This window comes from Poecilia reticulata, linkage group LG17 (assembly GCF_000633615.1).
Source record: "Poecilia reticulata strain Guanapo linkage group LG17, Guppy_female_1.0+MT, whole genome shotgun sequence".
Lineage (NCBI taxonomy): Eukaryota > Metazoa > Chordata > Actinopteri > Cyprinodontiformes > Poeciliidae > Poecilia > Poecilia reticulata.
In genome coordinates, this window is record NC_024347.1 from 20,028,279 (window position 1) to 20,042,289 (window position 14,011).

General features: G+C 39.7%; 1 protein-coding gene across 1 annotated transcript in view; it reads left to right on the forward strand.

Annotated features, from left to right (window-relative positions):
• LOC103479553 (phosphatase and actin regulator 1-like) overlaps positions 1-14,011 on the forward strand; it is a 50,791-nt gene that overhangs the window by 24,725 nt on the left and 12,055 nt on the right. The window contains exons 2-6 of the mRNA XM_008434047.2: positions 2,902-3,066; positions 10,028-10,108; positions 10,996-11,199; positions 11,586-11,925; positions 13,686-13,885. Coding sequence (XP_008432269.1) covers positions 2,902-3,066; positions 10,028-10,108; positions 10,996-11,199; positions 11,586-11,925; positions 13,686-13,885 — 990 coding nt within the window. The remainder of the gene's footprint in view (positions 1-2,901; positions 3,067-10,027; positions 10,109-10,995; positions 11,200-11,585; positions 11,926-13,685; positions 13,886-14,011) is intronic.

The following is a 14,011-nucleotide window of genomic DNA, read 5'->3' on the forward strand; positions in this document are numbered from 1 at the left end:
CCCTCAGACGGTTGATTGTTTTAGTAAGAGTGGCTCTATTTCTAATGATGTCATTAAAGTGAATAGAATCTGCCCGAGTAGAGGGCAACTTCACGACTGCTTTCCTTTCCAACAACAATAAAGACATTCAGATGAAGTAATTTGGAATAATTCAATAGTTTCCCCTGCCCTGTTTTACTCCATAGAGGCCATGCAGCTTTTACAGCCTGTTTGCTTCAAGCATTTCCTAATTCAAAGTCATTACATCATCACTCAGCCATCTTGGTAGGCAAACAAGTGTTTTTAATTAAAAGTAGACACGTTGTAGGACTACAACAGGGGAAGAGTGTCGCGTGGGTCATGATGAAGACAAAGTGGGAGGAAATGCTGGGGTCAGTGATCGCCTGTCTTGAAGGAACATCGGCACTGTAACCACGTAACTAAGAGATAAACTAATAAACTGTTCTCGGTCTCCTTTCATTTTGCAGAYTGAGTCTCTGTCTCATCTGCCAGGATCTTGAACAGATKGTAGAACGCTGCACCATCACAGTGACTGCTCGACGTGTGCTCACGCGTTTCCTGCTTGAAAATGCTCCAGTTTGTTTATTTGAAGACCTCTCTTGGGTGGAGAATATATTTAATCTTAATCGCTTTGAACACATTTCAAACCTACTCTTGCACCCAAAGTGTCATACATATTACAGTGATGAAGCCTTTGAAGGTGTTTGATGTACCAAGCCATCACTTGGACTTTGGTAAAGTTTCTAAAAAGAAAAAAGAAAAAAAAAAAGGCACATCATCACGTGGGTATTTAAAGTCACTGTGCTTCAAGTTGTTTTCCGTCTCTAGTCCCTAATGAAGAAAATTTAAAAAATCAGCACCCATTGTGAAGTTATTTATAGAGCAGCAAACAAGCGAGATTGCACTCAAGTAGCAATCTGTTGGAAATATGTGTGCACTGCATTACTGTCAGATTATTTATCCAGCCGTCCCTTTTCCTCAGCGATACGTCTGCCTTATGTCCATGTCTTTGATGGCAAATAATATGAGTGAAACATTCTTTTATGTCAGGATGTCATTGATGAAATCTGATCCTGCTAGAGGTCATTTTTCTTATACATAGGATTGATTCTTAACCTTTTTATTGCTCCAGCTTTTTAGGACATTGATATTCTGTTACGAATAAATCTAAAAATCATACATCAAAATAAATCCAGTTAGTTAATYGACCTTCTCAGCAACACAATAATTACTTTCCAGTAATGAATGAATGGCAGTGTATGACTWTAAGGTATGCAATACTGTACCTTATGGTATCTAAAAGATCAGTTCAAAATGTCMATTTCTAAGTGCTTTCCTATTTTTGAAATTTTCAGTWGAGTTGTTGAGCTATTTTGAAAAGTTAATGTTGGGTTCTACAACRATATACATMATTGTGAAGGAATTAAAATCTTTTTGAATGTTATTTGCTTTTCATATATTACTTTTATAAATTGGCACACTTGAAACATCGTCCCACTAATGATCAATACAAATATTTCAGCACTTATAGCTTGCACGCAAAAAAAGATATTAATCTGCACTGTCGACTGAGTTTGARCTGATTTAAAGTACCATACAAGAGAAAATGCCCAATTACAATCACATTTAATTTTTGAATTTAGTGAAATAAATATTATAAGGTCGTTTTGAATTCAAACAGATGTTTTTGGAAAAATGGTGCGCACCAAGTAGATTTTTATTTTCTTTTTTTAAGAAATCCAAAACAAGTTCCGTTTAAAGTTTGCTCCARTCTTTATTGTGTACATGTCAAAAGTGGAATAACACATTCTTCAGATTAGATMAAAATGAAGCTTTGTTGCATGCTGGCAGTCTTTTGCTGCAGGGTTGCTTTTCTTCAGGTGGGATAGTGATACAGGTCAGAGGTGGCCTTGTTAACTGCTGGGTAATCCTATTAGAGGCTTCACAAGACTTGAGACCAGGGTGAAAACGGCAGGACAGTAAGCCTAAATATGTAGATGTAAAGATATTTTGATGTAAAGAACAACCCCAGTCAATGTCCAGATTGAAATACAATTGAAAATATGTGGCAATAGTTGCAAATTAAGTGGCAACTATTGCCAAATTGCTGTGAGCTCYATCTCACAGCAATTTGATAGAGTTTGATCTCATGAGCAAAYATTTCAGTCTTTAGCTGCTCCAGAAGACTTGCAGCTCGATCTATAAGAAACAAATGCCCAACAGAGTTTTGAGGCATTAGTTTGTAAGAAAAAAATTTAAAACCGTGGATCATAATGTGATAAAATTTGAAAAAAGATTTTGCATGGTGCTGTGTTATCACGTACCCCTCACATTTTTTTCAGCATTTTGGGTCTGGCCAAATGTTTTGTCTCATTAATGTGGTGGTTTGTTGCTCTTTGCATGTTGCATCACATATCTGTGTAGCAGTTTGCGTTGGGACAAAATGCTGTACATTCTTTGCTTTTGATGTCAGACGGTACTTTAAAGCCAGAAGGCTGGGCTTYGTGAATATTTCATGAGGAGCTGAAAAATTCCCTCCATAATGAGCTGCTTGTCAGTCTGTTTAGTGTGTGTTTTTTTTTTTTTCTTTTTTTTTGGAGTGACACATCAATTGCTCGGAATGGGGCGCAGCCTCAAACTGTTTGTACTCGGAGCGCGTTCTGCATAATGATATCTGACGTGCAGGTTTGTTTATGCTCTTGGTTCAGTCTCATTAAGTTACTACAGATTTCAGGAAGCCACTCGGCACACGTTTCCCACCGCCAGGTCCTTTTAAAAAGTGAAAGAGTCTGCTTCTTCCAATTYCTGGTTCAGTGTGCACGAYGGTTTACCAGAAGATAAGCTTGTTTGTTTGTTTRTTTGTTTTTTTATTTATTTATTTGTTTAATCATTTATTTACAGCTGAGGAAGTAGAGCGGCTGTCTGCCATGCGCTCCGAGTCCCTGGTTTCTGGCACACACACTCCRCCCATCCGTCACCGGAGCAAGTTTGCGACTCTTGGCAGACTCCTCAAGCCCTGGAAGTGGAGAAAGAAGAAGAGTGAAAAGTTCAAGCAGACATCTGCAGGTAAAATATTGGTATTCTTCTTCATTTCATCTGATGTGGTTTTTTTTTTTTTATTACACAGAGACGATAAAAACGCAAAAAACAAAACATGGATATAACGGCATCGTTTTATTTCATTTAAAGGTGCTCTTTAAAATGTCCTTGGATATTTACAACGCTGTGATGTCCAGGCGGCGCGATTGAAGGACACAGTGGCCTCATTTGTGACTGTGTTTATTTTCATGGCCAGACGCATCCCGAAAGCTTCTGTCGGCGTGCTTGAACCGAGGGAGACCGTTTGTCAGGCTGCACTTCCCAGACTGGACGCAAAATTCTCCCCTTTTCAGATTCTGAGCAATTACTCTGATTCCAGGCTGAACAGGAACAAGCTGTTCAGATTCTGGATGTGAAATGTAGGGTTCCCCAGAGTGAGTTTGCAGAATGATTCAGCCTCAATCTAATTTGATCCTGTTCTCTGTGATGACAGCTTTAGTTTTGATTTCATCGCTTTCCAGCAAACATGAGCCGGATTTTAACTTTTTGATTCACTCTATTTATTTTTTTTCAGTAAAGATTTGGCTCTAGTTTATCCTAACCCTTAGATGCCCAAATCCTTCGGCCAACTTCTCTTTCTCTGAATTGTCGGGCATTCAGCTCTGTACAAAAAAAGCTGATCAAAAACATTCTGCCGCTTTAGATGCTTGACTGTTTTGAGGTTTTGCTGTATTACACCAGAGAGCCTGCTTGATGGAACAATGATGGGGWTGCTGTAAATCCTCATTGGTGCATTTATGCTTGCCCCTTGATAACGGCATCTCCCTTTTGTGGTGAGGGACAATAATCAAGAACCAAGAAACAAAAGATGCTTTTTATTCATGGTGTTAATACGCTGTGGAGCTGAGAGAAATGGCTCTTTTCATGCTTTTGTCATCCACTTGTTTTGTTTGCATAATGCTGCCGTTGCCAAATAATTTTGGTGCCTCCATTGTTCACACTGAATCCTCTTTCAAAGCCGGTGGTAACCTGCCACGTCTAACTGCACTGCCTCAAAGTAAAGTTTTCCATGATGTTTTCAGTGATAAGTGGTCTCCCAAGTAGCTCCCAAAGCTCAGGCAGCTGCTGTAGTCTGTCCGTGTTTCTACAGAGACAATTCCTTGTCACATCCGTTTTAGGCTGACGCATCAAACTAAACTCTTATAACCCCAAATAAAAGGAATGTGACTTTTTTTTTGCCTCTTGCAAAGCTGACTCTTGCATCTATAGCAAAAAAAAAAAAAAGAAGCTAGAAACGGCATGAAACTTGCAACAGATTTCCCCAGAACTTACCCATATGCATTCCTGGAACTTTCTGGGTACTGTCCTGAGACTTTCACAGAAATTACATTCTCTGAGCACAGTGGCTGCTTTCTCAGAACGAACTAGTTTTGAACGTTCAGCAATGTAGGTCACCTTAAAGGTCAGCTTTATGCATAAAATAAAATGACCTGTATGTTTCATGGAGGATTGAGCAACGCTGAAGCAGCTGCCTGAGCTTAGGGAACTACTTGCTTACGTAGTGCTTTATCACTGAAAACATCACGGACACTTTACTTTGAGGCAGTGCCGTTAGACGTGGCAGGTTATCACTGGCTTTGAAAGAGGATTCAGTGTGAACAATGGAGTCACCAAAATTATTTGGCAACGACAGCATTATGCAAACAAAACAAGTGGATGACACTCCATTATAAGAGAGGGGGAGGAGAAAAAGAAAATGGGGGGAGAGGGGAGACAAAAGATGAACATAGAAAAATATGAGGGACCAAAACAGAACTGATAAAAAAAAAAAAAAAAAGTCAAAATATTGGCAACTGTAGCAGTGGTGACCTTGTTTCTCATTGAACATCGAAATATGTCTACCTTTCCGCAAGAATGCTGCCCAGAGATTCACAGTATTATGACCTTGAGTAAAAGAAAAAGAATAACCCAAAACATGTAATTTCAATAGTATAATATTGATTAATATTCTTTATAGTACCCAATGGCATTTTCTAATTGTTTTCTAAGGAAAACTGTTCCTCAATGGAAAAAGGTAGTTGTGTTGTGATCCAGGAGTTGAGCGTTCCCTTCCTGCTTCCTCCGATCACATGGCGACGTTACCCTGGGCGAGGCGTTACTCTAACACTCCGATCATCCAATCACTTGCTCTGGCACCTTTTTAAATATACTTTTTGCTTTGCTAATGGAATGACTAAAGATTGTAGACCTTCTGAAGCCTTAACCTAAATTACCTGTCAGTAATGTGTGGGAAATATTATGTTTTGTCCTGTGCTGTTCCAGAACTTTCACTAGACTTTCCATTTTGTTTTCCTCGTCTTGGACCTACTTAAGACCTTAGTTCTCTTACTTTGTACTGATGGTAACTTTTTGATCTGTTTGCTTTTTACATTAACAATGTGTAATTCTTCATGTTTCGGATGTCAGTGTTTTTTGTCTTCACGTTTGCCCTCAAAACTTAACTGTTTATAACGATTCCTGCTTCAGCAGGGAGCAAACCGGCCGCCGCCTATGCAGATGTTGTTATGGATAATTGGATGCTGATCTCCATAGAGGATTATAGATGTGGCATGATATTAAGTAGATGAATTCCAGCACAGAGTGATTGTAGTCTTCACCTCAGGAAAGGTGGAGGATGGGCGGACTGTTGCACGCATTATCATTTCGACTCGTAGCGCTTTGCACAGTTTCCACAGTAAGCTCGTATCAGTAATAGATCTAAGGACTCATCAGAACAGGCGTCTGGTTTCTCTGATGTTATCTTTGTGTCGTATTTTTAATCTCATTAGCAGATGAACGGCATCTCTCCGACGGCCACGTTTCACTGGATTAAGTAGCAAATTTCAATATAAAGTACACATTTTGCATGTACAAGCTGACTGTGCATTATACATATCCAAAAGCTTGGCAGGACTTCTGTAGGTGCAGAGATCTTGTTTTGACAAAACTTCTCAAGATTAGTGCTTTTGGCTCCCTGTTGATGAAATTCTCCATAAAAGTTTTAATGCCGTTTTTGTAACGCTCACTTTGAGCTACTGAGCCTCAGGGTTGGTAGAATATGTTCTGACTATCTGGGTCACTTCACAGTTGAATATCCTTGCCTTTTTTTTTTCTTCTAAAAATCCAAGTGGAGCACTGAAATCAATAGAGGAGGAGGTTGGATATTGTGGCTGCATTTATTATGCTGTWAGCAGAGTGTCCTCAGTAAGTGTCCATTTCCTTCTCCTTAGAACAGATTAAATAGACTAGGCTTCTTTTGACCTCGACACGGTATCCATCTAACATCGAAATTATTTACAGCTTAAATGCAGGTTACTTTTTTGGGGGTTGAGTGGGATGGAAACTCACYGTTCAGATGACTGAATGGGTTATGTTCAACTGTTTATATATGCTATAGAATGCCCAAAATAATTACCCAAGTCATTTGTCTTTAAAAGATGAATTTACCAAATACTAAGAAAAATATAGGAAAACGATCTGGATTTGAAGGACAATGAGTGGAGGGGAGAACAACAAAAAAAGTATTTCTCATATTAATGCCATTCAGAAAATCCAAAATATTTTTTTGAAATTCTAACTAGTCTAAAGCAAGTTTATCAATAAAGAAAAAAGAAAAAAAAGGTTTCTTATGAGATATTTCAAATGTAATTTCAAGTGTGTTCACTGATGCATATAGCGTGACGATAATATTATTAATTTATGGTTTTATCCAAAGCCACTACGTCAATCAGAAAAGGAGGAAGAGAATCTTTTAGGGAGTTTCCTCCCCCCCCCGAAAAAAAATAATAAAAAATCTGTAATCAAGAAAAAGCAAAAAACCAGTCTTGCTCAAGAAAAGACCRATTGGTATGGCTGTGAAATTTGAGTAGAATGCTCTCTACTAGACCACCCTGATATTGAAATGAAAATCTACCTTTTACCATCTAATAATGAATGCATATTGCGTGAACCGTTTTAAGGGGATAAGGAAAATGATTTTGTCTTCGAGCTCAGGTGGTGTTAGACATGTCCGCTTCAATTTGACCATTGTGTCTTTTTATTTCCTGATTGTACGTGGTTGGTCCGTCAGATCTGAGGACCTGATATTCTCACTCAAGCTTTTGAGTTAATGGTATTGCGTAAGTGTGCACATCCCTTGCCCATCACAATTATGTCATAAAACCTTGGATAATTGTTTTTCACTTAGGATGGGGGTGGRGGGGGAGAAGAATAATCCTTGAATGGATGATTAAACTGCCTTTTTAAAAGTGACCGTTTACCCCGTGTTTCTCCCCGTTTGGTTACTTACTGACAATGTTTTTGTAGGTTTCATAATTAGATGGCAATCATGCGGATCAGGAAAGTCAAATTCTAATTTCATTTTGTGCAATTTCAATGCCAGATTGCATTTTCCTTCCCTTTAAGTTCAATGTAAGATTGSATATCAGAAAAATCTGTCGTACACTGGAGTGACTTTGGAAAAATACTAATAAATAAAATAATAAATTGTGAATAAATTATTGATTTAAATGAATGTCATCATTACTGTCACTTACTTGTTTTCTTTTTTTGCTTCTTAATGCATTTATAAGTACTTCACCACACCGTGCCTAGTAATTGCAAAGCATTTAAGTAATTGTAATAATTTCCTGCCTGTTGCCATCACGGTCAGTGTACTTTTCGGTATTTGTTGATTTGTATTGAAGTGCAGCTTGAAAGCATGGATGTGATACAATTCCTTTCTCCATGCAGTCCCTGCAGGGCTTGAGGAAAGCAGTCTGGTGAAGTTACTGCTTGCACAATCAGTCTAAAAATTGTGCCGTGTTGATTCTGGGTCAACTCTTTGATAGCTCTGTTTACTATCCCCTTGATATGCATGACCTAATGTTAAATTTGCTCCCTGATGTGGGGCATAATCAATTTTTAATGTGGATGCTTGCAGGAAAAGCTCAAAATAGCGTCTGCAAAAGGCACAATATATTTGCATTTCAAAGACTTCATTTAACCACGTTACCGGGTTCTAGAAGTGGTGGGGTTTTTTTTATTTTGTGCATCATACCGGGGGGGTATTCTGATCATTCTCCTTTTTTTTTAAAATGGGGAAAGATTAGACGGTTATGTAATAACTAATTTCATGATTGGCTCCGCTCTCAGACTGGCTTACGTTTGAAAGCTTTTACATACACAGTGATGTTTGGCATGTTTTAGCTACGTCTAAAATCTAGCACATGTTTACTAGTAACATGCCAGACTATGGATCATTTGAGCCTCATTGTTATCCAAATTATTGTCTTGCAACCTTGTCTGTCAGATTTTTGAATTTCTTCTGGAGCTTTTGCCCTCAAGTCTGCTGTGCAGCGACGGAACGAAGAGACGGTCAGGGTGCCGTTATCGTCACAAATCAGCTCAGTAGTGCAACTTGCCGCTGAACACAATGCCATTGCCAAAAAATATCAGGCAGTTAGGACTCTTGAATCAAAAGCACAGATGGCGGAAGCTGTGATMCTTCTCATAAGCAGAAGCCAAAGTACAGAAGCCTGGTGGGAGTCCTCTATGGATGGTGTTTGTTGCACATCCTCATTTCTCATTCTTACCTGGTTTCTATGCAGGGATAGATTTGGATATAATCACCTTCGGTAGCTGAGAGGACAAGTGCTGCATTTTCTAAAACCTAAAGATGGAAGCAAGGCAGAGATCAGAATTTTGTGGCTCATTTCCAGTTTTTGTGCTTTGCCCTACCAGTACCAATTTTCTCWGTTTTACATCTATAATTTGGGAAGAAAGRAGAACAGTGATAACTGTTATCTTTTAGTTAGCCCTCCGGCCAAGTGTGGTCATTATCCATTTATATTATCAGAATTAATGTCACCATGCACGTGACAAACGAGTCACTGTGAAACGGTGTTCTGCTAATATGTTTTAAAATRAAGAAAACACCATTGTGGAGATTATATTTCAAGCTGTTTTTAGCATCTAATATTTATTAGCATTRGCTTACATTTCTGAAATGTTTCTCTGTGCACGGGGTACCATTAATGTAATGAAAYCAGTAAATTAACCAGCAGCTCTAATATGTGAAAAAAAATCGAATATACGAGCACAATTGACAGTGAGATCTTCCTCCTGGCTGGCTCTGATTGGTTGTTTATTTATGTATATATAAKATTTTGTCCCACAAATTGTCTTTGTGGGACAAAATAGTGACAGTTTTAACAAATGACATAAACATTTTGATTAAGATTACCTGCTGCAGTTTTAAGCTTTTCTGGGAAGTTTGAAAGTCAAAATGTCTTATTTTGTATCAAAGGAGGCTAAGGAAACAATATTTTCTTAAATAAATAAATAGTGTTAGCATTTGACTAAATACATAATAATTAGTAAGTTTTTGTAGCRGTGTTGGCGACAGACCAGCTTCACTGACTTGAATTGCTCTGCTGATGATGTGATAAACCTTTTATTTCACCGATCTCTGCTGGACAGGTCAAATCTATTTTTCTGCCTGCTAAGCTCCTTAAAAGCACAGTAAAGCATACTGTGTTACCATGACGACCACTAACAATGAGCTGCAGCTCTAGCATCTTTCTGCACACATCCAATACAGTGATGTTTGACATTTTGAAAGCACTCATGTTTTGCTCGACAACGGGATGCAAAATATCTTGTTTCTGTGCATGTCATGGTACTGCAAGTAAATCTATTTGTGAATAGATTTCTTTAAGTCAACAACTGAACACAGTCAACCAGGCCTTCTATAAAAAATWTTTTTAGAAATCACTTTTTTAGAGRGCAAAATCAAATKGAAATGTGCKCAAGTGAACCTGCGTATGATTGATGTGGACCTCCTTATCTTATAAAGTGCTTTCTAAAAGGCGCYAACGCCAAACYGARTTCATGTGCAAAAGATAGCGATGCGTTTATGGATGGTGGGGATTCACAAACATTTAACAAACTTCTCCTTTTACACTCCCAGCTTTGGAGAGGAAGATGTCCCTGCGACAGAGCAGAGATGAACTCATCAAGAGAGGAGTTCTGAAGGAGATCTTTGAAAAAGGTGAGTTGAATGCTGAACCACACTTTTATTTACCGTGTCATAAGTCCTCGCTCTCTCATCTTCCTTTTTAAACATTTGACACGGAGCGTCCAGCGATATAATCTTTCATTATTGAAATTTTGTTGGATTTCAGTAGCCTCTATTAAAAACGTTCTGTATCTGAGTCGAACAAAGTCTGTGCCTTAGGGCTTTAAAGTGGGGGGGAAAAAAAGAAAGCTGGCAAGGCTGTAAATGTCCGCTTGCTCTTGCCAAAATGTGGGGAGAGAAGATAAGAAGGCTTTTTTTTTTTTTTTCTTCATGCGTAATAAGAGTAAGAAATTAATTCAAATTTCATGCTGCAGACAGCGGAGAGTCGTCTCGGTGAGACTAAAGAGAGTACAACCAGATTCTTTCTCGAGAACATGTCTGAAAATGCCTATTAAAGATTATTGCAAACATTTAGAAACAAACCGCTTTGAAATCTGCAGTTGGAGACTAAAGAATAATAATACAATTTGAATTTATCCATGTGTTTGCCACAGTTTCATGATCTGTTGCGTACATGATTAAAATGTTTCAGGGATTCGTTAAGCTCTAGCAAGTTGCATAAAGAGAACACAGAATTTAGTTTTTGAATAGTGTGTCCATATACTATGCATAATCGCAATACTAGGTCAGGACTGCATAAATTACTGCTTCGGTGCAGCCTGATGCAGAGGGAATCAACCTGTCACTTTCCTGAGGTTTCTAGGAAGCCCAGGTTGCCTCAAAGGGGAGGAATTATGTACTTTCCAGGCACACAGTGCAGTTTTATAGCACAGTCAAATAACTGTTAACCACTGCAGTAATGCATGCTTTTCGATGATGACGAATGSTCTGTTTTGTCGTTTTTCCCTCTCCTCCTTTAGCTACTGTTGAATTCCGATCCTCTATGGATGGCAGCATTTGCCCTCAGGAACCCTCCATGAAGACATCTATGGTCCTGCCCACCAAGAAATCTGTATCTTTTCCAAATGACCATCAGGAGACCCCAGCCAAGCCCCCACTTTACCACAAGCAGCCTCCTGCCCTGCCTCCAAAGCCTTTCTCTAGGATCCCAAACCATAGCACAGGTCAGTCGTATGTTTCCTTGGGATTTGCTGCCTTAACTATAAGCTTGCSTCGTCATCTGAGCCTGCCAAACAGCTCATGACCAGTGACTGCTCGTTCCCAATGSTGTACCTGCGCCACACATGCTCATAGGATTATAGTTTCTCATTAAAGCCCCCTGCAGTTGACTCAGCTGGGCTCTCACTGTCATTGCCARTCTGTTGGTGCAGGAAGAGGCATTATTCTGGCTTAATTCCCACTCCCTCTGCATTGAYGTTGGTAGCCATGTGTGATTGTTTACAACCTTTGTTTATCCCTCTTTGTTGGCAGTTTTTAAGAGATTTGACGCAGCCACGTCCTAAATTTTATGTACTCCTTTTTCTCCCTGTTGTTTTTGTTTCCGCTCAAGATTCTTGCCAGCCAATGAAGTTGCCCTGCATGCCCGGGGCAAAGCACTCCCCACCCTTGCCTCCTAAGAAAGTGATGATCTGCGTGCCTCCAGGCGGGCTGGACTCCTCGCCGTCACCYTCCCTAAACCCCCTCAGCACGCTCCCGCCAAAGTGYGCGCCTCCCCAGGGTTTGCCGTCTCACCACGGCACGCTTCTGCCCTCCCAGCTCGCCGGGCTGCCCGGGCTCCACCAGAGCCACGGCCACCCGCTCCAGCTCCAATACGGCGGCCTGCACGCCCCCAGCCGCATCATAGAGGAGCTCAATAAAACCCTGGCACTATCCATGCAGCGGTTTGAAAGGTCAGCTTCTGTCTTGTTAAATCTGTCCGGGGGGAGGAAAGGATGGATTAGGAGTTGATGTTGGTCTAACTTCCTGTATAACCTGATTCACAGTGCCTTGGTTGGATTTGACTGAACTTTGCTGAACATGTGTGCTAACTGAAACAATTTAAAACAAATTGCCAATAAGTCTGTAGTCCTCTAACTAGCATTACTCCACTGTATAAAATACCCCACAACATTTATTAACTACAGAAAACCACCCCCCCCCAAAAAAACAATTTTCCGGTTTTGAATTTTTCTGTCCATTTGTTTGGCACTGAGTTCAGTGTTAACTTATTTTCAAAAGTATGTTCTGTTTTCGTTGAGGTCGCATCCTGGCAGCTCTGTTGTACAGGTCTAAATCAGCACACTGCCTCTCAGGGCAACCTGCCCTGTTATTTTTTTTTTTTTCAGTGAAATGTGTGTATGTGTGGGCACAAACGCATGGAGTAGGCGTCCCTCCAGCAGTTTGGCCTGACATAACATGACCAGCTGCTCTTGACGAGAGCCGAGCTTCTTCATGTTTGGAGAAGAGTGACACGGTAGTAGATTGGACATTATGTAACCTCTTGCATTAGGATCTCTTTTTTTTTTTTTTTTTTTTCACCAGAGCTGTTTGGGCAGGGATAAGGAAGTAATGCTCCTGACAGAGCTCACAATTAGTCTGAAAGCTTGGAGTGGTTGCATAACAGTGGCTCATCATAAGAAGCTTCAACCAGACCGTTTWTTAATCATTCTATCAAATATGCARCTGGTTAACCTGTGATGCCTCAGGAAACGGAAGTTTATTCTTCAGGATTTCTTTTGAATTACTTGGATAAGTTTTTGATTAGGTTGTTTGGCTCGTGAACCTCAGGGTTCTTTGAGTCTGGAAAAGTATGGGAGTTAAGCAAAGTGTTTTCCAGACCTGAATTGGTATAGAAAAATAATCGGAGCATAGAACAAGATGGTATTTCCAAACKTTGCCTCCTGTATTAATGTTGAATTTTCCCATCTGCCCATTTCTTTGTCCATTTGTCTTTTCATGCATAGGTCTGTTTGTCCGTCTCACATTATCCTTCTGTCTTCCTGTTTCTGTTCTTCTGTCTGTCCATTTCTCTATTTGCCTGTTTGAGCCTGGCCATCTTTCCATCCGTTTGTCCTTCTCTCCGGCCATCCATCCATTTATTTGTCCTTTCACCTCTCATGATGTTTGTTCCTCTGTCCATTTGTTTGTCCTTCCATTGATCCATTATCCATTGCTCTGTTCATTTGTCTGTCCGACTGTGATGATCCATCGTTTTGTTTGTTTGTCCTTCTGTTTGTTACTCGTAGTCTGTCAATTTGTCTGCTGAGCCATTTTGCCTTTCTTTCATCGGTCAGTTTGGTTTTATTTCTTTCGTCGATTTACCTGCATTTATTTGACTTCCCAATGTCCATACATCTTTCAGTTTTATTGGCCTTTCTGGTCACTACAGAAAATGTCTGCTGTATATTCATGGTCGTGCAGCGATRGAATGAAAGCTTAACAAGCAGCATKTTGTATTTCAAAGTGTTTTTATATTTCCTTTTGCTGAGGCTTTCTTACCAACACATAGGTTTAATAAATCGAATRAATAAAACGGGTTTACCAAATAAATTCCATCTTTTGTTCATTTAACATGTCACTCTATATCAAAACTGCTTTTCTTTAATAAGACCAGATGGTTAAACTCCAATAAAAATAACATTCATAACATAATGTCCTTTTTCATCCATAGCTCTGCTTTACTGGGCAGTGTTCAGTGTGCTCCCTTGGACAGGAGAGAAGTGCCATCAGTGATAATCGAGTACGAGGACGACAAGGAGAACATGCCGAACGAGTCTGATTATGAAGACCTGCCCAGTATGTACAAGGATGAAGAGGATGATGTGGATGACGATGAGGAAGATGACGAAGACGACGACTCCATATTCACAAGTGAGCGAGGCTGGAGCTTATATTGATTGAGGTTTTAAGGCCCTTGTAATGGATCAATGGTGTTAAGATGTCATAATCAGGATAATTATATATGTTTTGAAATTAAAATTTGTGGCACCCTCCCTT